The 22,914-nt window shown below is 38.4% G+C and overlaps 1 protein-coding gene across 7 annotated transcripts in view; it reads right to left on the bottom strand.

Moving 5' to 3' along the window:
• Positions 1-22,914, bottom strand: part of CLYBL (citramalyl-CoA lyase) — a 264,850-nt gene that overhangs the window by 18,583 nt on the left and 223,353 nt on the right. For all 7 annotated transcript variants that reach the window (XM_047869176.1, XM_047869190.1, XM_047869183.1 and 4 more), the window contains exons 5-7: positions 21,166-21,259; positions 19,623-19,790; positions 14,945-15,069 (exon numbers count right to left, since the gene is read on the bottom strand). In XM_047869176.1, the coding sequence (XP_047725132.1) occupies positions 14,945-15,069; positions 19,623-19,790; positions 21,166-21,259 (387 nt within the window). The remainder of the gene's footprint in view (positions 1-14,944; positions 15,070-19,622; positions 19,791-21,165; positions 21,260-22,914) is intronic.

Below are 22,914 nucleotides of genomic sequence, written 5' to 3'. Positions count from 1 at the left end.
GCCAGTGAGTATAGGACTAGGATAACAGCTAGCTGTAGCTGGTCCAAAGCCTGTGCTCTAGGATTATACCTTAAGCTTATCGATTGAAAAGTGTTCTCCTGACCAACTGGATCAGAATCATTGACAGGGATGGTAGGGGACGTGGCTTGTTAAAATGCATATAGGGTCTGATCCTATATGGTTTGATGCAGAAGGCTGGTGGGTGAAGGATTGGCCAGGAATCCTCTCATGGTTCTGAAGCACATTCAAGTTAGAGAAGTTCGGTGTTTTAGTTCCCCTGCTTAAAAACAGGCTGGGGCACCTGGGTGGCACAGTCAGTTAAGCATCCAACTTCCACTCAGGTCGTGATCTCACAGTTCATGGGTTCAAGCCCCCCCATTGGGCTCTGCGCTAACAGCTCAGAGCTTGGAGGCTGCTTTGGATTCTGTCTCCCTCTGCCTTTCCCCCGCTTGTGTTTTCTCTCTCTCTCAAAAATAAACATTTTTAAAAAAGTGTGTGTGTGTGACACACACACACACACACACACACACATATAAAAGAAACAAGGCTGAGACACCTGGGTGGCTCAGTCAGTTAAGTGTCCTACTCTTGATTTTGGCTCAGGTAATGATTCACAGTTGTGGGTTTGAGCCCCAAGTCAGACTCTGTGCTGATAGTGTGGAGCCTGCTTGGGATTCTCTCTCAAAAATAAATAAATAAACTTTAAAAAAATTGTTATAAAAAAAGAAACAGGCCCACTTTGATATGGATACGATCTGATCCGTGCCCTCGAAGAGCAGTGTGCTGGGGGAGACAGGAAAGAGAAGAAGCAGGTGCCATAAAATGCAACAAGAATTAGAGAAAAGGCCACTGTGAAGAGCACAGAGAGATCTCTGGGTCTGAAGTGACTGCCCTTCTTATCCACTCAGGATCATGTTTGCCAGTTTGCACTATTCACACGGATACGATATTGTATACCTAGCACACGTCATGCATCTCCTGTTAGAGTTGCCATGGAGCGCTGTATGCAGTGGGCTTTTAGTCAACGATTACCTATTATTTGTTGTAATAAATCACTGGTCAGTCACTTTGGCACATTTTACTATACACATGTTTAGGGTTTCAGGCTCCTCGAAGTGAAGGACAGTATCACCTTAGCATGCATGTTATCTGCATAGCACAGAAAACAATAACCATTGGGCTAGCTATAGTTGTTTTTTTTTTTTAAGTTTACTTATTTTGAGAGAGAGAGAGTGCACACGCACGAGTGGGGGAGGGGGAGAGGGTTGGAGAGACGGAATCCCAAGCAGGGTCTGCACTGTTAGCACACAGACCGGTGCAGGGCTCTAACTCATGAACCCATTAGATCAGGACCTGAGCTGAGATCAAGAGTCAGATGCTGAACTAATTGACTGCTATACCCAGGCACCCTGGGCTATAGTTTTTCTAACAACTCAGTCATTCCCTGTTGGTAAGGCAGGCACTGAGATAACATGAACTTTACCAGACCTGGAAGTTCTTCATGGGGGAGAATCTGACTTACAATTTGAAAGCAAAAGTGTTGATGATGATGGTGGTGTGATGACAACAGTGATCACATTTATAGGAAACATTCAGACATTTTGATTTTTTTTTAATTAAAAAAAATTTTTTTTTAACGTTTATTCATTTTTGAGACAGAGACAGAGCATGAATGGGGGAAGGTCAGAGAGAGAGCGAGACACAGAATCTGAAACAGGCTCCAGGCTCTGAGCTGTCAGCACAGAGCCTGACGCGGGGCTTGAACTCACGGACTGCGAGATCATGACCTGAGCCGAAGTCGGATGCCCAACCGACTGAGCCACCCAGGTGCCCCGACATTTTGATTTCTGGCACTTAACACTCGAGAATGTTTTCTCTAGAGTATTGAATTTTCTCTAGGGTAATTTACTAGAAATACAAATTGATCTAATTCTTTTCCTACTCACTTTATTTCCAAATCACATCTCTGAGCATCCAGGGAGCTCCCTCTGACATTCCAGTGATGGTGGTGCTCCACTGGCACAAGTGAGAACATTTGAGTACAGCTGTCACAGTCCTTTTCAGGAGGACGTTCTTCTTGCATGACTCTAAGTCTAATGCCCAGTGAAACACTTACCTTGGCAGTTTCCAGTAAATTCCTAAAACTTTTGTCAGCCTTGGCCATTATGAAATTTTTCTTCAAGATCTTCGTTGTGCCCTCTATTTGCTTAAATCTTGGGAGGCCCAGCATGGCCTGTGATTAGCTCTTCCTCCCTCACAAAGTCAGCTGCTCCTCCCTACTCCTCAAAAAGGCAGAGGGTGATGCTCCACTGAGGTATTCTGATGGACACTGTTTCATTCTTCTTTCCAGTTTTTCAACCTATCACCCTGGAGAGTCCTTGGACAGGCCCTATTATGGCCTTGGTTTCCTCATGACTCAGTTATGACATTCCTTTAAGGATGTTAGTTTCGTTGCCAGGCACCCATAGCCCCATGGGGAGGTCTTACTGAGAGACTGCTGGGATATTTACTGGGAAGGAGCACCTTCCTAATTGGGATCATGTTGTTATCTTTCTAAAATGCTGGACAGGATCATCCAGTTGCTTAAACCTGGCTGTGGTTCCCTTTGGACTTACAAAATCAAGTGCAATCTCCTGACCAGGGCTCCCCATGAGGAGACTAGACCCTACCTCTGCTTTCAGCCTTGTCTCCTGCCAGTCTACCCACCTATCCACCCACACACTCACACTCTTCTTTACCTTTCCCATATGCTCTGTTCTCTGCTCTGAAGCACCTCTCCTTGTCTGTCCTGTACACTCTTCATCTTTCAAAATGTCAGATGTCATGTCTATGAAGCATTTCCAGACTTCCCTGGTAGGACTGATCTCTCCTTCCTTTTTTTAAAATAAACTCTACACCCAACTTGGGGCTCAAACCCACCAACCTGAGTTCAAAACTCGGCTCCAGGCACCTGGCTGGCTCAGTCAGTAGAGCATGCAATTCTTGATCTTGGGGTCATGAGCTCAAGCCCCATATTGGATATAGAGCTCACTTAAAGAAAAAAAAAACAAAAAGAGTCACATGCTCTACTGACTGAGCCAGCCAGGCACCCCTCACCTTCCTTTCTCTATACAGCTTCTCATTACAACCCTTGTCACACTCTATTGTAATGATCTGTTTACACTGCTATCTTTCTCAGTAAGCTGTAAGACTCTTGAGGGAAGGGGCCATGTCTCATACATCTTTGAATCCCCAGAACCCAGTACTCAAAACATGGTTTCGAGTGGAGCTTGGCTCTTTGGTGGGGCTCAAGTTGGATGACTGAGGGGAGGGTGATAGGGGAAGATGCTATCTATCTTACCCATTTCTTCTCCTTCATCTGCAAGCATCTTTCTATGCCACATGACCTTCTCCTGGTCTGGTAATACCACTGGTAAATTGGCTAACACTTGCTGAGACTCCAGTAGGACACAGTGACTTACCTCAACAAATGTGATCTTGGGTTGGGGTCAAGTTAACTCATGCATATGTCTTAACAGTTAAAGTGCAAGTAAGTCTGTCACATTTGTAGCACTTAAAGACTGAGGGGCTACAGAGAAACGGAGCCATCAAAATGGAGGTGGTCTTGCCAGAGAAAGACTTCAAGGAATAGGTACATTTAAAGTGAGGTTTTGGGGTGCTTGGGTGGTTCAGTCAATTGAGTGTCCAACTCTTGATTTCGGCTCAAGTCATGATCCCAGGGTTGTGGGATTGAGCCCCGAGTGGGACCATGCTCAGCATGGAGCCTGCCTGGGATTCTCTCTCTCTCTCTCTCTCTCTCTCTTTCTCTCTCTCTCTCTCTCTCTCTCTCTCCCACCCCCCTGCCCCTGTCCTGTTTGTGCACACGCACTTCCTTCTCACTCTAAAAAAAAAAAAGTCAGGTTTAGAAGGTCAGGTATGCCAAAGGACCAAGGTGTGTGTGTGTGTGGGGGGGGGGCATGGGGAGAGACTGGGAATAGCAAGTAGAGACAAACCAGTGGGGTTGGCTTTCTCTGTTCTGCAAAAGCCTTGCACGCTTCTGGTTACCAGTGACTCAACAAGTCAAGCAAAATGGAGGACCACAGTATGAGATACTGCATCTGTCTATGGCTGAATGGGATTCTCTAGCATTAGGAAAAGGAAGCCTAATCCAGCCAAATTAATAGGGATGACTGCTGGTTCTGTTACTCATCAGCTGCTTGACTTTCCATACGACAAGGCACAAGACAGCCTCTGCTTGATGAAGCTGGACTGGAACCCACTGGAATCCCTCTGTTCTTGCCACATGCCCTGGTAGACCCAACACTTGCTCCTTCTTGGACTCTGAGGGGAAAAGGCTGAACAACCTGTTGCTTTTCTTTATTCTGGGCATTTTCCCTCTAAGCGTGATCTGGGGATCCAACAATGGGAAAGCTAAGAGCTGGCCTGGTCCAGCTTTGTTTCTGAGTGGGACCATGGTAGATGGATTGACCTGGGCACCAGAGGAGGGTGCTGGAGTTAGGGGAAGGATATTCATTCTCCCTTGAGGAGGAAATATGAAGATTCCTTCAGCAACTGTAGCCTATACTCTAGTTAACCATAGTCCTTAGAAAGCCTGTAATATTCATTTCCAAACTAAAAATTGGAGGCATGCAATCTTATCAGGAAGACCCATTACAAAAAAAAAAAAAAAAAAAAAAAAAAAGAAGAAGAGAGATTTTCATCAAATAGTACTTTATGATTTTACAAAACATTTCAAAGACATTTTCTCACTTGCAGGAGGGAGGGCATGGTACTTTCTGTTTTACAGATGCAAAAGCCAGTTCAGATTTAGTTAACCTTTTCAAAGAAACTTATGGGAAGGATAGGACTAGAGCCTAAGGCTTACCACCTGAAATCCCAAACTCTTCTAAGTGGTGTACCCCAAAGTATAACTGGTAACAGCAGTACCTGAGATGATTAAAGAAAAATATTTAAATATAAAAAATTAATATATGTTTGTTTTATATATTATATATTTAATTTTTTTTATTTTGATGTGATTTATCAAAAAATAACTATCATATCTAAGCTTATTTCAGAGATATTATTACTCAGGATGAGGCTGAAAAAATGGTATATAGGTAAGGTGCAAATAAGCAAATATGTGAAAATGTAATTAAAAGCTAAAAAAAGTTTTTAATGTTTATTTATTTTGAGAGAGAGAGAGCACACACGAGCAGGGGAGGGGCAGAAAGAGAGGGAGAGACAGAATCTCAAGCAGTCTCTGTGCTATCTGTGCAGAACCCAACTCGGGGCTCCAATTCAAGAACCATGAGACCAAAACCTGAGGTGAAATCAAGAGACAGACGCTTAACCAACTGAGCCACCCAGGTGCCCTGAAAATGTAACTTTAATAACTGAATTCAGGAACAACTGAAATATAACATGCTTCCATCCTGAGTTTCCACTTGACAGTTTTTACTATAATTATTATGACATCAGAAATACTGAAGAATATTTTCAGTGAGAAAAAATTCAATAATAAATATGTGAATGATATTTTAAGTTCTCAAAAAACCTAAAGCATTTGTAAGAAAGATTAAAGGGGGTGACATTTGATCCTTGTATGTGCTTCTTAGTAACAGTAACCCTTTGCTTCACAGAAACACGTCTTTTAAAGTTGCCATTAAGGTAGTAAAAGAATATTTCTGAAGACTTGGAAAATAGAGAACATGTTTTTCTTATTTTAACACCTAAATTGTAGTGATAATTTGGTAGATATTTTAATAATATTTTGAATTAAAATTCAATAGCCAATTCCTGCAATAGCCAGAGAATTTTAGATGCTAACATAGTCTACATGAATTTCTAAGAGTTCAGCTGAATTCATTCAACACGGTCGACAATTCACATTGGGCTGATGGGTCATTACTACCAGTGCTGAGATTCTGACAGATGATATTCCATGGCCTTTGATGGGGAAGCCCTTTAAATGATTCCTAAGAATGTAATAGTTGGGATATCTGACGAGGGGTTAGTTTTGAGCCAACTGGTGAATGCAGCGACAACTGCTTGGGAAGGCATCTCAGCCCCTGTCTCAGACACGGCCTTAGAAGGGGCATGGGGTGTCGGGGATCCTGCCTGCTGGATAGCTTATCAGATTTATTTTCCGATTTCTGAAAGGTGAAAAAGCCTGGAGAAGCTGCCTCCTTTCCTCCATCTTTTCCCGACTTGTACAAACTCTTGTAGTTCTCCGACTTGTACAAACTCTGAGCACAGAACCATCAGTGGGGTCTGGAAGGCAGCGCCCCTGATGCTCCCCAGGGCACTTCCACCGGCCAGGTTCAGTAGTGGCCCAAGAGGACACCAAGCATCACCTGTCCAGGCAGCCCCTCTGTGACTTTCCACCAAACAGAAATAGACAACTCTCCAGGGTGGGTGTTCTGAGGTGGTATTCTGTAGCTGAAACAAAAAGTGCACACAGATACATACAGAGAAAGGGTCTTGCTTCTCTTGTTTAAGGCACCTTGGTGCAGAGGTTAGGAATATGGGCTTTTGGATCAGCTACACCTTGAACTCAAGCTTTGCCTTTTCTGAGCTGTGTGTGATCTGCAGCACACACTGTTACTTTTCTAAGCCTCAGTTTCTTCACCTGTAAAATGGGGATGATAATACCTCCCTTAGAAAATTGTCTTGAGAATTAAATAAAATAACGTATACAATGGCCTGTCACGCAACAGGCTCTCAGTACATGGGAGCTGCCACTGCTGCCACCACTACCATTCCTGTCACTGCTGCTGTGACTGTGTCCTCTCTGAGACTGCTGCCACTACCACAGCCAATGCTGTCACCTCTACCTGATTGCTATTGCCACCACCACAATCCCTGCTACTCCTGCCACTGCTATTGTTGGCTGGAGATGATTTAATTCCATTTATCACAGAAAGGTTCAGTGAAGTGTACAGTATTTGAATCATAACAGGATTCTACGTCTTCAGAGTAGCTTTGAGGGTTCTGAGAGACATCAACATTCTGGAAGGTGCAATGAGCAGAGGCCAACTCATGCCTAAAGCTTCCCACCCCCTCCAAACATAAATCAGAGACTGAACTGTCGCTTTAAGAAACTAGACTCAGGGGTGTGACAGGATTTGACACCTCGTCAGTATTTGAAAACAAGTACATTTAAAAGAACTTAAAAGCTTAGAATATCAGCTGAGGAGATACTAATGAAATGCAGGTGACCTGATATTGGGAGCATCACTTACACTGGAGGAGGAGGTAAAACAGGACAGGGTTTCCAGCAACAGAGAGCAGGAGAAGGAAGAATACTGGCAAAGGCAAATGGCCCAATGCATTTATATAAAAAGGAGGAAACTCCCCGGAATGTGGAAACTGAGTGAATGTAAAATGAATAGACATCATTAACATTTTGCTTTTTAAAAAGGAAGCATGAAATCACTTAGCTTTAGCCCTGCATGGAAAATGGAAACACTTGTGTTATACTCCAGTAAGGTTATCTGGGGACTTTACCAACAGTTTTAGGAGGCTGGAGGAGAAAAGAAGAGACAGTGGAAGGCTTGCGAGATGAATTTGGCAGGGAAGACAGAGGTGACTGGACAGGAGGGAGGAGAGCAGAGGTGAATGTTTGGGTCAATTATCTTAATATGTGATGGGTCCCGAGTTGTCTACTTGCCCAGATGGAGGGTCTCAGTGGATTGGAGCCATTTTTACTACACAAATGGAAAGGGGAGACCAAAGGTGCCTTCGTTTTGAAAATTCTTCTCAGAGCCCACGAAATGTAGGCTGCAAGATGTATCTTTAAAAATATTCAGGCAGGATGATCAGATAGGGACAGACATGTCTTTATTTTAAATTATCTTTTGACAAGGAAATTTAGAAAAACCTGGCCAGGTATGCCACGTGGAAAGCTACCTACTGAAATGAAACAGTTGGATTTATAAGCATATTGCAATCTAAAGGAGTTTCCACATTTGCTAGCACATTCGAGGTCATATTTAATTTTCTGGATTTTTTTTATAGCTTTATCAAGGTACAATTTGCATACCATAAAATTCACCCATTGTTAAGTGAATAATGGGTTGATTTTTAGTTAATTATGAAGAGCTCTGCAGCCATCATCTTCCTCTCAGATTTTTTTTAAACCAGAAATCTTACTTGAAAATAGTTTTATTTTTAACACTGAGTTAAACATGTAAACATTTTTATTTAATTTAGAATATTTTATGCCATATTTAAGCTGGTATTGCCTATGAGAAAAGCAGAGGGTGGAAGTCATTTTAAGGCAGCTTGTAGCTAAGAGCAATAATATTACACTTCTATTTTATAACCTGTGGGCTCATTCTTTCTTTGGAAAACACATCTACATGAACTAACATTAACTCAAAGTCACTTTAAACTTCAAAGATTTATTAAAATATCACTGAAGAACAATGATGAAATAACTGGTGAAAAGATTTTCTTCCAATTATTCTAGAAGTGAACAAAAGGTCAGTATGATATAAACTGTTAAAAGTACAGTGAATAATTTCTTTCTAGCACTGTCAGAAACTTGGAAACTAGTTTGCTAAATAGTATTTACTAAATGTATATTGTATACCTATTTCTGTCCAAAATGCTGTGGGGAGGTATGGGATTCAGCAAATAGAATTCCTTACTCCCTAGGGTGGTGGTGAGAAAGTTCCCTACTTTCTTTTCATTCAGGTCCACTAACCTAAAATGGAAAAAAAAAATTGTAGAAACTCTTGATTTTTTTAATAAAATAAAAATTCCCCTGCTTTTAATATAAAAAGATTTATAAAATTCCTTAATAAGTACAACAAAAAATTCAAAGAATGCTCTGAATTTCTTTACTATAATCAGGTAAAGGAGAGAAGGCAACAGATGGTCGTGGGGTATGGAGATGATGTGGTAAAGAGAGAGAAAGAAAAAGAGGAAAAAAAGGGAGAGAATCAAAAACAGATAAAGAAAAAGAAGAAAAAAGCAAGAATTCGTGGAAAGGAAAAACGAGGAAGGAACAGGAAAGCCATACATAGAATCACACACATACGGACCCACACACACAAAAAGAGAAATACTCTACGAGGAAAAAAAGAGAGATGTCCAAGGAGTAAAACCATCCTTTTCATGGCCCATATTTGGCTCTTGCAATTAAAGACGCTGAAAGCCATGGTGTGTTTGTGCAACCACAGGTGTAAGAACAGGACATTGGGAACCTGTCCTTCGAGCGAGATGAAACGAGGCTCAGGGCGAGATACGGCCTCTTTGCCAAAGGCTCCCAGTGTAGCTCGGAGAGTTTCCAATCTACACTGGGAGATAGAATGAAAGATGACTAATAGAACAGAACGGGGTGTGTGGTGATCAGAGCAGAAGTCTTTCTGGGGCAGGACAGAATTGGGAAGGAGGGCACCATGTGGGGAATGATGGCAGGGAGTGCTGGGAAGGCACACGGATACTCTTGCTCTTTCCCTCCTCATCAGTTTCTGCTCAGGCAAAAAAAAAAAAAAAAAAAGCGTATGACTAAGAAAAAGATACCAATGTGAACTAACCAAATTCACATTTTGTTTGTGACTGAATACTTTTAAGGTTCTGTCTGGTTTTGGTCATTGGCCTAGGGTCACCAGGACCCAAGTGAAACCTCACTGATGCCAACTATGTTCATATCTTTATTTATAAAGTTTGCCCTGAATTCTGGTTGGGGCTCTATCACCACCTTGGCTGTGAGTGGCCTTGGGTAGCTTCTAAACCCTTGTTGAGTCTTAGTGTATTAAGTTGTAAACTGAAATAATTTAACTAGAAGATTTCTGAGATTTTATCCAACTAAAAGAATTATATTTTTAATTGAAATTGAGCAAAAAAAATTTCTTGAGACTATAAATCAGAATAGAAAATTTTTGATTAAAATATCCCTGAGAACATGCTATAAATTAAGGTCAAAGCAAACAACTTTAAAAATCAGCAGATTTAACCTACATATATGATCTCTTATCCTCTAGTACTAAACCATTTGCCACTAAAACTGTGAAATAGGATCTATCAGCACTAGAACTGTATTGCCTTGATATACATGTTTAGATCTGCAATTTGTTGTGAATCATATATCAGCCTTGAAGTCCTCATTGGCAGACTATCAGCTTTTTAAAGAATTTGACTTTTTAAAGTCAAATCTATGGCATATAATTGTAAAAATATTAAATGAACAAGGAAATAAAGGGAGAAATGTAATAACTATGCATCTCAAAAGTAAGGTTATGTTCCTTCATCTTTTTCACCAGACATCACTCGGTTCTGATTTTCGTATTCCTGCTTACAAATAAAGGGGGAAAGGCTGTGGGTGGTGGGACGCATGGGTGTGGGAGGGTACACTGTTGTCTATTAGTGGAATCAACCCTTTCAGCTGACAAAGACAACAACCAAATCTTTAGATGGTTTATTTGATCTGCGTGAAAGAGTGGCAGTGGGATTTCTGGCACTTGAATAAGCGGAAACAATATTTTTGGCTAGAGAGACTTCTGAGTTCTCTCAGGGAGTCTTCTAGAAGGCCATCTGGCCCAAACAGTATTTCTTTTGTAAAGCCCTGCATTTGGAAACACAAATGAAAGGTGTATAAGCTGCAATCAGATACCTATGAAAATAATTTGCTTTCAGTATGTGGAGGGGGGTGGGTATTATTCTTTGTAATTCTCTAGATGAAAAGACTCACATGAGGAAAAAAAATCTTTCTTTAATAAGATATAAATTCCCAATTTATATTCCAGCAGAGGGTTTGCTTATTAATGTAAACTTATTAATTTACATTATTGTTTTCTCGCGAGTGAAAGTAGAATGTTTTGATGATGTTTACAGTTATTATGTCAAGTAGTGACCTTGTTTTTGACCTTTTATAATTGTTAACTGAACCTAGATTTTAAAGGGGAACATTTCCTCTTCCTTGGTTTTTAGCCAGCTTGTGAAGCTGTAACAAATGAAAATAACGAAAAAGTTAGACGAAATCCTTCCAAAACCAAATGAAGCACCTATAATAATGATCTGAGTAAAACTGAAAATGACGCATAGCCGTATTTGTGGTAGGATACTGCAGAAACAGGAATATTCTAGCAAAGTATCTTTAAAATCTATCACATGTAATATACTTTGCTATTCTTTCACATTTTTTTCTGTTAGAGTCTCCATTTATAAACGAATGGTAAATTCTTATATTAAGATATCTAGAATTACCTATTAATCATTTCCTTTAGCTGGCATTTTTTGCCCAAGAAGAAATGAATATGAAAAGAGAAAACATTTAGCACTGGGTTTATAATAGAGACATGAAAAAATATGCTATATCATAATATATGAATGTATACATATTGCATAAATATTTATATGTACTTAACATGTAAGTTACATATCATGACATAAACTAAATACTTGCTTGAGATGTTTTCATTTCAGTTATCCAATATTCATACTATGCACAATTTTTAGTTGATAAAAAAAGAACTGTCAAAATCATATTTTTAATAAGCAATTCTAAATTCAGTTCTGAATAGAGAATTTTCAAATAGTGGAATTGCCACTAATATGGAAAAAATAACAGAAACAAAATCAGCCTTTAAGAAAATCCTTTATAAATTTAAAGTAAATCACATGGAAAGTGATTTATCCTGGCTAAAGTTTCTACCAATAATTTGAAGCTAAAATAATTAATGACATGAAGGTTATATCTCAAAATATATTTTTCTGGAAGGATTGGAGAAAGACTCAAGTTTGATTAATATTGTGGACATATATCTCACGACTCATGTCTGCAAGTTAGACATATTTTAGCTTATGGGAATTAAAATAGGAGCATAGAGTATGTGAAATGTTTTAAGCTTTTCCAACAGATTTTTACAAGAAAGGTGAGCTTGTAATGTCAATCTATAGCCTAATTCCTATTCGTGGGGACTGTTGTGCCAGGCAAAATTCTTTAGCCTATAAATATCTATAGTTTCCTGAAACAAAGCAGTCACTAGTATCATTATCCCAAATGGTACCACTATGCTGAATGGTGACAGATTATATGAGCAGATTATTATTTTTTTAATGTAAAGTATTTTTTACCTGACATTAGACTAAGGGGACATCTTCTAATTAAAATAAAACAACAAAAAATTCTGTGACAACAAACTGAACTCCAGTAAGTTACCTACTTGTGATCTAAGTATTCCCACAAATTTTGTTATTTGGAAGGGACAGAAGAAAAGGTAGAACTTTTATTTTTGATAATAATTATTATAGTTATGGAATAAGAATAATTATTATTACTATAGAAAACACAAATGAACCAGCATTACCTGTGAACTTCAGCTATGGCTTTGGTCTCAGGGCAGAATATAATTTAAATACAATTTAAGTAGAAGTAGAGCAAGGCAAAAATATATAATTTTGCTTTCTTGGGTCATTTCTACTTAAAAACATTACTTGAATGAAATTTTCATCCGAGTGGGGAAAAAAAGGTCTTTTGGAAATTTGTAACTGTCTCACTAGGACACAAACTATCAGTTTCCTGTAGTTGAGAGAGTCACCTGTGCTTTGGACAAAATATCTGAGGGTAGATGTTTTCACCAGTGATTCACATTTGAAATAAAACAGATTAGATGTTTGTTGGAAGCAATACTTTATACAATTGAGCAACCTATTTATACTAAATCTTTACAAACAGAACGCACATTATTTAAACCCCAAGACCCTTCAAGACCCAGAGTCACCTACCTGCAGACCCAATTTTTGTGACCAGCCAATTTATAGGCAAAGTGAAAGAAACATGTGAACAGGATAAAATAACCATATGTCCCCACTGGAAGCCCCATTACTTGAATCATTTAAACCTTGCTGGACAAAGCACCAGGAGAATTTGCTGTAGGAAACAAACAGCAATGGGGCAGAGAGGAAATGACCTAATAGTAAGTCTCCCTTCTGCTCTAATTTCTGAGGTTCTGTGTTCAGAAAAGCTGTCCTGTCACACTGTTGTGGAAGCTTATACTCCAACAAGAGAGCATTTCTTATTAAAAAAAAAAAAAAAAAAGCCAGTTCAGAATTTAACATTTAAGTTGCCATCATCAAAAGGCAAGGACACTTTGGGACAATTTTGTTTGGGAACAATACTTTTAAGATATGATGGAAAAATGTTTTTGCTTTCATTCAAGAACTGAAATGCCAGCAAAAGAGTATGTTTCTAGTTTGAATTTTGTTTGCTGGCTACCGAAATTTAGGGTAACCTCTCCCATACTCCTAGCTGCTTACAATACCAAGAGGCATCCTTTGATGTAATCCAATGTGAAAACCAGGGTAGACCATTAACGGAGGCAGTGTTGACCCAGACTGGAACTCTGCTTGGTCTGCCATTTTGATGACCCATATCTTGCCTCAGTTTATTATTTCAGTAAGAAGTATTTATCACATGCATATTCTTAGCTGGCAGAAGGTACACACAGAGAGGTGTAGAACATTTAGTGAATGTGTGCATAGGCACAGGCAGGAGAGGGGAGTGGATGGAGTTATTGGTATGTATGAATGGAAAAGTACATGGCTCTTCTCTTAGGTAAATACTTATGTGTATTCATGGAGCACCTGGGTTTTGGAGTCAAGATATAGAAATGAACATAAAACACAAATGTCAGCTTCAAAATATTTTTCTATAAACTGCAGTGTTTTTCCAATAGCCACTCCTGATTTGAAATCAAAGAACACTGTCCTGAAATTGGTGTCAGTCCAAATGGGATGTTTCTAATATCACATATTTTGCCTTTGGATTTTAAGTGCAGGTTTGTGCAAAGATGAGCCTGTGAGTGTGTGAGGGTGAACGTGTGTGCAAGGTCAGAGCTGAAGACAGGTATCCATAATGAGCGGAGGGAGTGACCCACTTAATACTGTTACCCTCATTTCCAAGTCCCGGGATTTTTAGGTGTTTTTACTGCCAGTGAAAAGTGTTAAGTGGTACCTCTCACACTGATGTCACCAGTTCACCACCCAGAGCCAGTTTTGTCTTTTTTTTTTTTTTTTTTTGTAAAGGGGACTGTTTAAGATTTAGAACCTTGGTAATGTTTCAACATTCTTTCTCTCCTAAGTACTTTTGCATCGTAGGTATTAAAACTCCACTCCTTATGTAAATAACAAGGCCGAGTTCAGATATTACCTCTAGGATACATTTATAAATGCAACTTTCCCCCCATTCTCTTAAAAAGAGTCAAACGGTATTACTGCAAATAACCTTTAAGATAATTAACTGACAATGCTGCGAGTAGCATAAAATCTTCCTTCAGGCGACACCTAATTTAAGTGTTACTGGCACAAAGTGGAGACAGATTGCGCATCACCACTGCAATATTTACATAGCAGAAACCCACAGAGCAGGAAACGCGAGGCTCAATGATGCACTAAATTAGGAACAACCGTACTCCAGCGTTAATTTGCTCTCCATTCTATCCAAATCTCAGGTCCAGAAATTGGTACAGACACATATACAACCTCCCACTCTTAAATGACTCAACCGGAGGAGATTTTGGTACATTTTTGCCCCCAAATTAATATAACTTGGAATTTATTTCTTCTCTCCACAAGGACCATTTGATCAAACTGTGTTTATTTCATTACAACTTGCTCTCACTTTGATCTAAAATTATTTTCCTATGAGTGTTGGTTGTATCTGAGTCTGTAGAGAAAAACTAAACAGACTTCTATTTTCTCAAAGGCTGCCAATATAGTTTATGAACAGAATAAACTATAGAGAGACTTGAGGGCCAGTTAGCGAAATATTCAGAAACATGGAAGGGCCAATTTACCTGAAGTGAATTTCTCACTGGTGAATGCTGTCCCCCTGCCCCCATAACTTACCCCTCTCAATGCAACGGTTTTTGAAACAAATGAAACAATATATTTTTTATATTTTTCCCCACGGTATTTTAAACACCAGTTTCACCCAAGGTATTAAGAAAACGTTTACCTTTCCTAATTGTTGATGTTCTTTAAAGGCAGCGATCAGTTCTTCAGCCCACTTAATCTTTTCAGGGGAAGGAGAAAACTGTTCCTGAACCACGGCAATTTGGTTAGGGTGTATCACCTGCTTACCTACAAGAAGATTAATAACACCGGAAACACAAAACAACAAACAGATGTTCAAACAAAATGTTTCAACCAGGAAAGCCTCCTAATGCCTCACAGACTGTACGCAAAATAACTAATATTTTACAACTTTTTAAAAAGAAAGGAACTGCAATCTGGCAGGCTTTTCCAGAATACCACATAAGAAACCTAGAAGAATGGGAATAATTGTGTTTCCTATCCTATAGAAATACCACCTTAGCGCAGATAATCTCTAATTTTTAGTTACAGGTGGGTAGACTCGCAGCTCGTTGGCTAATCCTTTGGCAGAAACTTTAAAAGATAATAACTGCAAATTAGAGTGATTATTTTGAGTTAAAGTATAAAAAAATGATATAACTCTTTCAAATTTTACAAGTTGTCTTTTGCTTATTTTGTATCATTTATCCCACCTGCCATGATTTCTTTTAGGAGCAGTCTGTTGGTTTTCATAAAGCTTACCAGAAGCAGATGTCAAATAGCGGCTTGTAATAACATATTTAATTTTCTTTCTTATAGATGAATACAGTGTGCCATTTCTAACCACCAACAGAAAACTGGATGTCAATGAAAATATTTTATTCAGTACAGTGACACAGAAGGCAAATTTGAACAGTGGTTTAGTCTCTAGATTACTCCGTTTTAAAATGTTTAAGTAAAAAAGTTACAGAAAGTTTCTCTACCCAAAAACATAACCAGATTTTCCCTTTTATTTTTTAATAGAATGAAGACTCAATATTTCCTTATCAATATTTAGATACCCCAGAAGAAATCTTATCTCTGTAGTGATAGCTTTAAAAAAGCTTTCTGCTTCTTTCTTAAGTTTAAGGATCTTAAGTAAAAACATTACACAAACATAAGACTCACAGGGTTCTATGAAATCATGAAGTCATTAAAAGAAACAACTTAACAATCAGGGAAGTATGCAATTGAATCAGGTCATTAATAAAATACAACATAATTTAATGATATAATAATGACAAGGTTATATTTTATTACATACATTATAAAGTTATGGACATATTTGGTTCTTTAAAAATGAATGTGCACTTAACGATAATTTGCTCTCCTAAATTTATTTGTCCATATATCAATTTGTTTTGCTTTTGAAATAGTTGTTTTAACATTTAGGCAGTACAAATTATACTCTTGATGTTTTTAAAAACGGTCAATTCCTGTTACTCTCACTATTCTATTGAATAGGAAAAAACCCAATATTTGTTAAAAAAAAATTTCTTAGTGTTTCAAGGAAAAGAGTTTAAATGAATAAATGTAACAGTATCTTTTCTTACAGTAGCAGAATTAGAACCCTTTCACATTGTTATTTCATTCTTATCTGTCAGCACACTAATACAACATTAAAACCCTATACAAATAAAGCTGCTTTAAATTATTTGAGGAATTGTGCTCGCTTCAGCAGCATATATACTAAAACTGAGGAATAATTTCAGGGAACAAATAATACCAGTGATGATAAATGAGAGCTTTTTTTAATAGTAGGTATTGCAATTATATTTAAGTAATCTAATTGTTGTTACAATATTATTAATAAAGGATATCAGTTCTGGTAGTCATTTTGTACTAATTGTTAGTCCTGAATTTTATAATTTATGTACATAATTTATACTGATGTGTTAAAAGCCAGATTTCACGGGAACTTCTTGGTACAGACACTACGACTTGAGGAGAAAAACAAACTATTTAGAAATACTCTGAAACCATGGATGGCTTGCAAGTATCCATCTTTTAGGTAATGAGGGTAATTTTCAGATATGTGTTAAGTTTCAGAAATTTATGAACATCCATGTATGAAGTTATCTTTTGTCGATTCTTACATATCCCAACAACAGGACATCAGACTTTAATGTCATGTGGGAGTGAAGCAAATATTTTATACAGAAGAGCTGTTATTGGCAAGTTACTGAGGGTGCAAAATTGGAAGACATTAAAATTTATGACCATGAAATCCTTTTTACAGTACCACTTGATATATCGTGCTTTAAATCAATACCTGTCAAGTCTTTTAGGTGACTGTATGATGGTGTCATTTTTGTCTTCTACAAAAGACTGCAAAAAAGAAGAAAACCTACCGTGCTTCATATTTATAATCTTTCTTCTCAGCATGCAGGACTGGAATACCTGTGATGACTAAGTCAGCTGTTGAAGCTTTATTCCAAGATTTATTTTTGGCTTCTTTTTATAAAAATAATTCCTAATGTTAATAGCCACTTATAGAGCCAATGCATTGATTTAAAATCAATCTGCATGGACTGTGGCCCAGTGAAATAATGACTGCAGAAAAGAAACTATAACCTACTGTTTCCTGCATGGCTAACTTAAAAAAAATACAACTCATTAAAAATAATATATAATTTTGAAAAGTACAGAAAATCCTTATGGCACAGAATGTCCCTTATCAGCGTTACAGATATCACAATACTTCCACTTGATTTGAAAACTTTCAGCCACTTGCTTCAGATAGAGTATTTCCCCTTCCTTCTGTCCCTCCTTCCTTCCTCACTGTCCTCCCTTCCTGTGCAAAGCCCAAGTTATGGCAATTAAATGACAAATAATTAGGACAAACAGATCAGAACTGGGTCTAAAATACTCAAAGAAAGCCCTTATTGTTTAAAAATACTACAAGTAATCTCATATCTTATAATCAGACTAATTACCTTTTATTGGTATGTAGAAATATAATTGGGACAACAAAGCCCTTCTTTCTAAAAATTGCAAAATGGTTATGAAGTGTAGCTCCCCACTTTACTGACTTGTTCACTTGCATATATAATGGGCACTGTACCCTCTGTGCCTCCCCATTCTCCCCCTGCTTCCATTTGTGTGTGTGTGTGATTTAATACTCCCTGTTGTTGAGAAACAATAGTGCCAAGCCCGTAAGCTCCTCACGCTGAGTTGGGCACAGTCTAGAAATTTAAATCTGATTTGAAGTAACTTGTCTTCTGCGATTGAATTAGGGACCAATTTAATTCAGTCCTGTTTCTTGGAGAAATTCTCAAACTCCTTTACAAGTTCTGGAGCAAACATTTACCCCAGAGGTAGCTGAGGACACCCAGGTTATACGGAATGATGGTGACACAGGCCAGCATCAATTCAGTGTTTTCAAAAAAAATTTTTTTTATTGAATTAGTGCCCATTTCACAGCAACATCTGGCTGCTTGGCAGCCAGTGCTACACATTTTAGACCAACAACATCGAGGTCTATTAGATAGATTTCATGGAGCGTTTCTCCAACTTTTCCATTTGGGCTATTCCTAACTGGTCATTGGAAAGAGGCAGGTGTAACACACCACAGAGACAAGGACAACCTCAGGGCTGGGGTAGAGGGACTCTTTCTTTCTTAGTCACTATTAAAGGTAGGGAGAATTCATTTATTAATAGTTCAGATGATTGGAAACTATTTCTCTAGAAGAGATCACATTCGTTTATTAAACAAATTTGGTGGTGGAATCACATTTTGACTCTTCATGTTAAAAACAAAAACAAATGTCAGAGCTTCATTTAATTCTAATGTAACATTAACATTGTTCTTAAGTTGTTTAATTTTATTTGGGGTTAAACCACCATCTATTAAGAGATCTTTTACATTGAAGGTCACTGTATGAAATATTTATCTCCATAATCCCTAACTGGCTGGATTTCAAAAATATTTACAAAAGGGATAGTAAGGATGTTTGTCTCTTTTCCTTCTTATCTGGGTTCATTTCAGATCATGATAGTCTTATAACTTGCAGCAGCAGAAGAAATAAGAATAAAAGAGCTTATGGTGTTTCTTATCTGCAGTTGCGTGTGTGTGTGTGTGTGAGTGAACACAACTGCAGACATGTGTTTGTGTGTAGAATCCTACTGTGGTTTTGAAAAAAATGGATTTCTATTGCAAAAACACAATTTTCGGTTGCTCTCCAGACTCCTGGGGATCTGAGTGATCGGACATAGCAATCAAGAGATATCTGCCTGCGCTCCAGGATGGGATTGCAGGGGACCCACTGATCTGAGTGCCAGCCAATGCCTGTAGGTGTCGTCAGGTGCAGAGACATGTACTGGGAGGTGGGACAGAAGGAAGGGGCTTGAAGTGGCAGGAGAATATAAAAGTAAAAAAAAAAAAAAATCAAAGAAGATATCACTGTTGTTTTTCAGAAATGAATTAATATTTTGAACGTTGGAGGAAAATTTTCTTCTATCCATCAACCCAAGTTCTTATGGCAATTCCCTCAAAAACACTTCTGTAATAGCTTCATCCCTCCCTGAGGGTCAGCAAAAACAAAATACTTAAGAGAAAAAGTGGTAACTAATGTAAAGAGAAAATAAAACGAGTGCTTTGTTTTTTGACTTGCGGAGCCAAAGGAAACCATGACCACTTATATAGCAGGTTCTTGCCCTAGATGGTTTGTTCACACGCCAGATAGAATAAGTATAAGAGACATGTGGCTGCAACAGAAACACGACTTTCTGGTTATAGTTCTACCTTTATGGAGTGTTTGCGAATTTAGATACTGCTTCTAAGATGTCATCAAGAGTCATACCGGTAAACCCCATTGCGGCTCCTTCCCTGGACTGCCTGAGGAGCCCCTCTCCGTCTCGAAAGTCGATGTACACCAGATCTATGGCCTGCAGACCGAAGGCCTTCGCTATGACAATAATCTTTTGTCGGGCGTACAGAATATCTTGGGCTTCTTTACCACTTGTTGCACCTGAAATGGGATGTTGACAGCAAAGGGAGACATTAACTCTGGAAACCAAACCCAGCCATCTATTGTAGAAACTCCCTTTGTAAAGGCATCTATGTCATCCTGGGAATTGCTCCCCAGCAAAACTATGATTCTAGTATAGACGAAAAAAGGGATATGTGGATGCAGAATTAAATTTCATATGTGTCTATTTCTCTTGGAAGGCATCGTTCAGTGTAATTACTTGTGTGTGGAGTAAGAAAAGGCCCCTCCTGTATCTCAGGAGATAGAATCACAAATGATGGGTCCCAAATTACTTCTGGTATATTTTTTCCTTCTTGCCATTGCTTGGAAAGTATCAATCCAAAGACAGCACCACAAAAGGTGGCCGAGTGGCTGTGCAAGGAAATGGTTAACTTCTCTCACCGAGCACAGAAATTTGCGTGCTGTGGTTGCAGTGCCCTGCCATAACTAAGGTTCTGAGCCAAATAGAGCAGCTTCAGGGTTTGGACGAAGAACTTGGGGAAACGGAAGGGCACTCATTTTGAAAGAGGCAGAAAGTGTCCGCTGAACTGTCGGAAACACAAAAGTCTCCTGGAAAGGCTGGTATTAAAATAAGTTCCTTTTCTTTCACCCTAGGAGCGGGTGTGTATGGAGTATCACTGTTTCTATTTGGACCGTGACACTGCTCAGGGAAAGCGCCAGTATTGAGGCCACTGGAACTGTGGTTCTGCAAATGCTTTGTGGCTTTGGCCTCTTTTCTAGGTATGTCCACAGTCTCTAGTTATCCCTGTACCCAGACCAGAGGCATACTACCCAACGGATGGGGAAGATCAGTGGAAACTAGCATGCTATCTCAATAAATGTTTAATAAGAAGAGTTCCGAAATATACTTTAGGAGGAATTTAGGATCTATTTTAAATAATATTTGCATACTACATTTCGTGTAGAAAATGATTCATTAAAGCAAATGTGAAATTGCTTTAAATTTGTGTTAGAAGCCTAGACAGCCCTCATACTGATGTGAAAATAAAATATTTAAGCAATGGAGAGGTTGTTCATATATTATTATGTACAAAGTAGATGTCATATGTTCCTGAACCACATCTGAGGTTGCAACAGGCTTTTTATTATTTCATACATGAACAGAAGTAATAATGTAGTGTTCTGGAAGCAGGACAGCTATGAGGGGCCCTAAATTATCAGAAAGTATTGCCCATTCAGCTGAACAACCATTGTCATGGTTGGTAAATATATATTGTCATGTAAATGTCCATTCATGAAGGGGCAAAGAAAAAATACATCCATCCATACACACACACACGCACGCACACACACATGCACGCACACATGCATGCACACATAGAGACTGAAAAAGAGAGAGAGAGAAATGTGATACCTATGCTGGCTCGAAAGTCTTCTCCTCCAAAAACTACAGCATCTAGAAAAAGACCCACTTGAGGTCCGGTCTTTAGTGCTTCTTCACACACGGTCTGTGAAGGAAAAGAACAGAACCAAATCTCACAGAAGTGAACAGTTTGGAGAGAAGCAGCCTGATGTATTTAAGTGACAGAAAGATCCAACTCTTCACACAGTTTGGCTGAAAGCAAACTAGCAGCCCTAAAAATGTAGTCCAAATTCACTTCTTTTCAAAGGCATTTAATATTGTCAAGATAAGTATGTTGTATAGATTTGCTTTGCTTAATGGACTGTAGGAATATAGTTATAAATGTATTTTAATATAATATTCAAATCGTAGTTCATCTAATTTCTAGAGAAACTTTGAATTAACTCATTTTGATTGTACTATAAATTATTTCTGCTTTTCCAAAATTCATTCTTGCTTTAAGAGACTCTCAAACAATAAACATAAAACATAACAAGAATTTTTAGATCAAATCCACTGGATTATTTGCATTAGGATCAGGATTTCTTAGTAAATGGCCTCAGGACTAAAGACATACAAAAATCTACAATTCCAGAGGGGAAAATAAAAATGCAACAAGACATCCAAGATGTATTAATTAGCAACTTCCATATTTCTATGTGAAAATAAAGATTAATAACATTTGTCATAGCTGGAACTGAATTAACAAAGGTGGAGATTCAGCATGTGGGTGGGGAAGACATGAAAATGGGGTGAGCACACTGTTGATTAATTTCAGAGGCTGTAAGTGCTCTAAGTACACTATGGCATATAATGGTACAACAGAGTTTAGAATTCAATCATTGTATGAATCTAGTTGCATCTAAGGGATATGCTTTGATTGTATCTCAGAACTGTGGGGCAGGCTGGAAGAATCTGTGGTCAGTGGTGTAAACACGCTGATCATGAGGCTGGAAGCGGCTCCCAAGCATGTGCCCCCTGGCCCTCCTGCAAGGTCCAGTAGGTCTCAAAGTTTCCTCTCAGAGCGTTTACTCCCATATTATCTAAAGCAGTTCAACTATCTGTTTTCTTTGTTTTTAGGGACTTCTTCCCTCCTGCCCTCTGAAACAGGGTGCTACATTGATGTTAACAAGTCAGGTGAAATGGGAGGCATATTTTGGAAAACGGTTTAAATGATCAGTGATAAAAGGGAGGAAACAAGGTAGCCATGAAATTGTTAAGGCAAATTGTTTAAGGCAGCTTAAACAATGCTGGAAAACCCCTGGCTCAGCTAATCTTCCTGAATGTATACTGGGAAATTCTTTATGTTCTAATGTGGCAAACTGAAATAATATACTACAACTTACTGGTGTATACTAACCTACAAATAGCAATCTTATATACTAGACATTATGGCTAACATTGCTACAAAGAGGCCAGAAAATTTCCCAGTAGAAGGCAATTGTATACAAAAGAACAACTGAAAGTTAATTCATAAGGGCAACAAAATACATTTTCATGTACATTTTAACTATAAATATAGTAATTCAAAGCATATGTTTATATATGTTTATTTAATTAAAATAAGAATATATAGACATTTCATTTAAATATTTAGGTCTGGGAAGTTTTCCCTTGCTACTTGACCAATCTCTTTGTCTTCTAAGATGCTCACAGCCTGATTTTGGATTATTATAGGCAATAAATGGTGCTCAAGGTTTACTTTGCTTTAAAAATATTTCTAGAAAAATAGTTTAAGTAGATGTCAAGAGAACAGAAGTT

Source organism: Prionailurus viverrinus, chromosome A1, assembly GCF_022837055.1.
Source record: "Prionailurus viverrinus isolate Anna chromosome A1, UM_Priviv_1.0, whole genome shotgun sequence".
Lineage (NCBI taxonomy): Eukaryota > Metazoa > Chordata > Mammalia > Carnivora > Felidae > Prionailurus > Prionailurus viverrinus.
The sequence above is the reverse complement of the archived record's forward strand: the minus strand, read 5'-3'. Positions and strand labels throughout refer to the sequence as shown.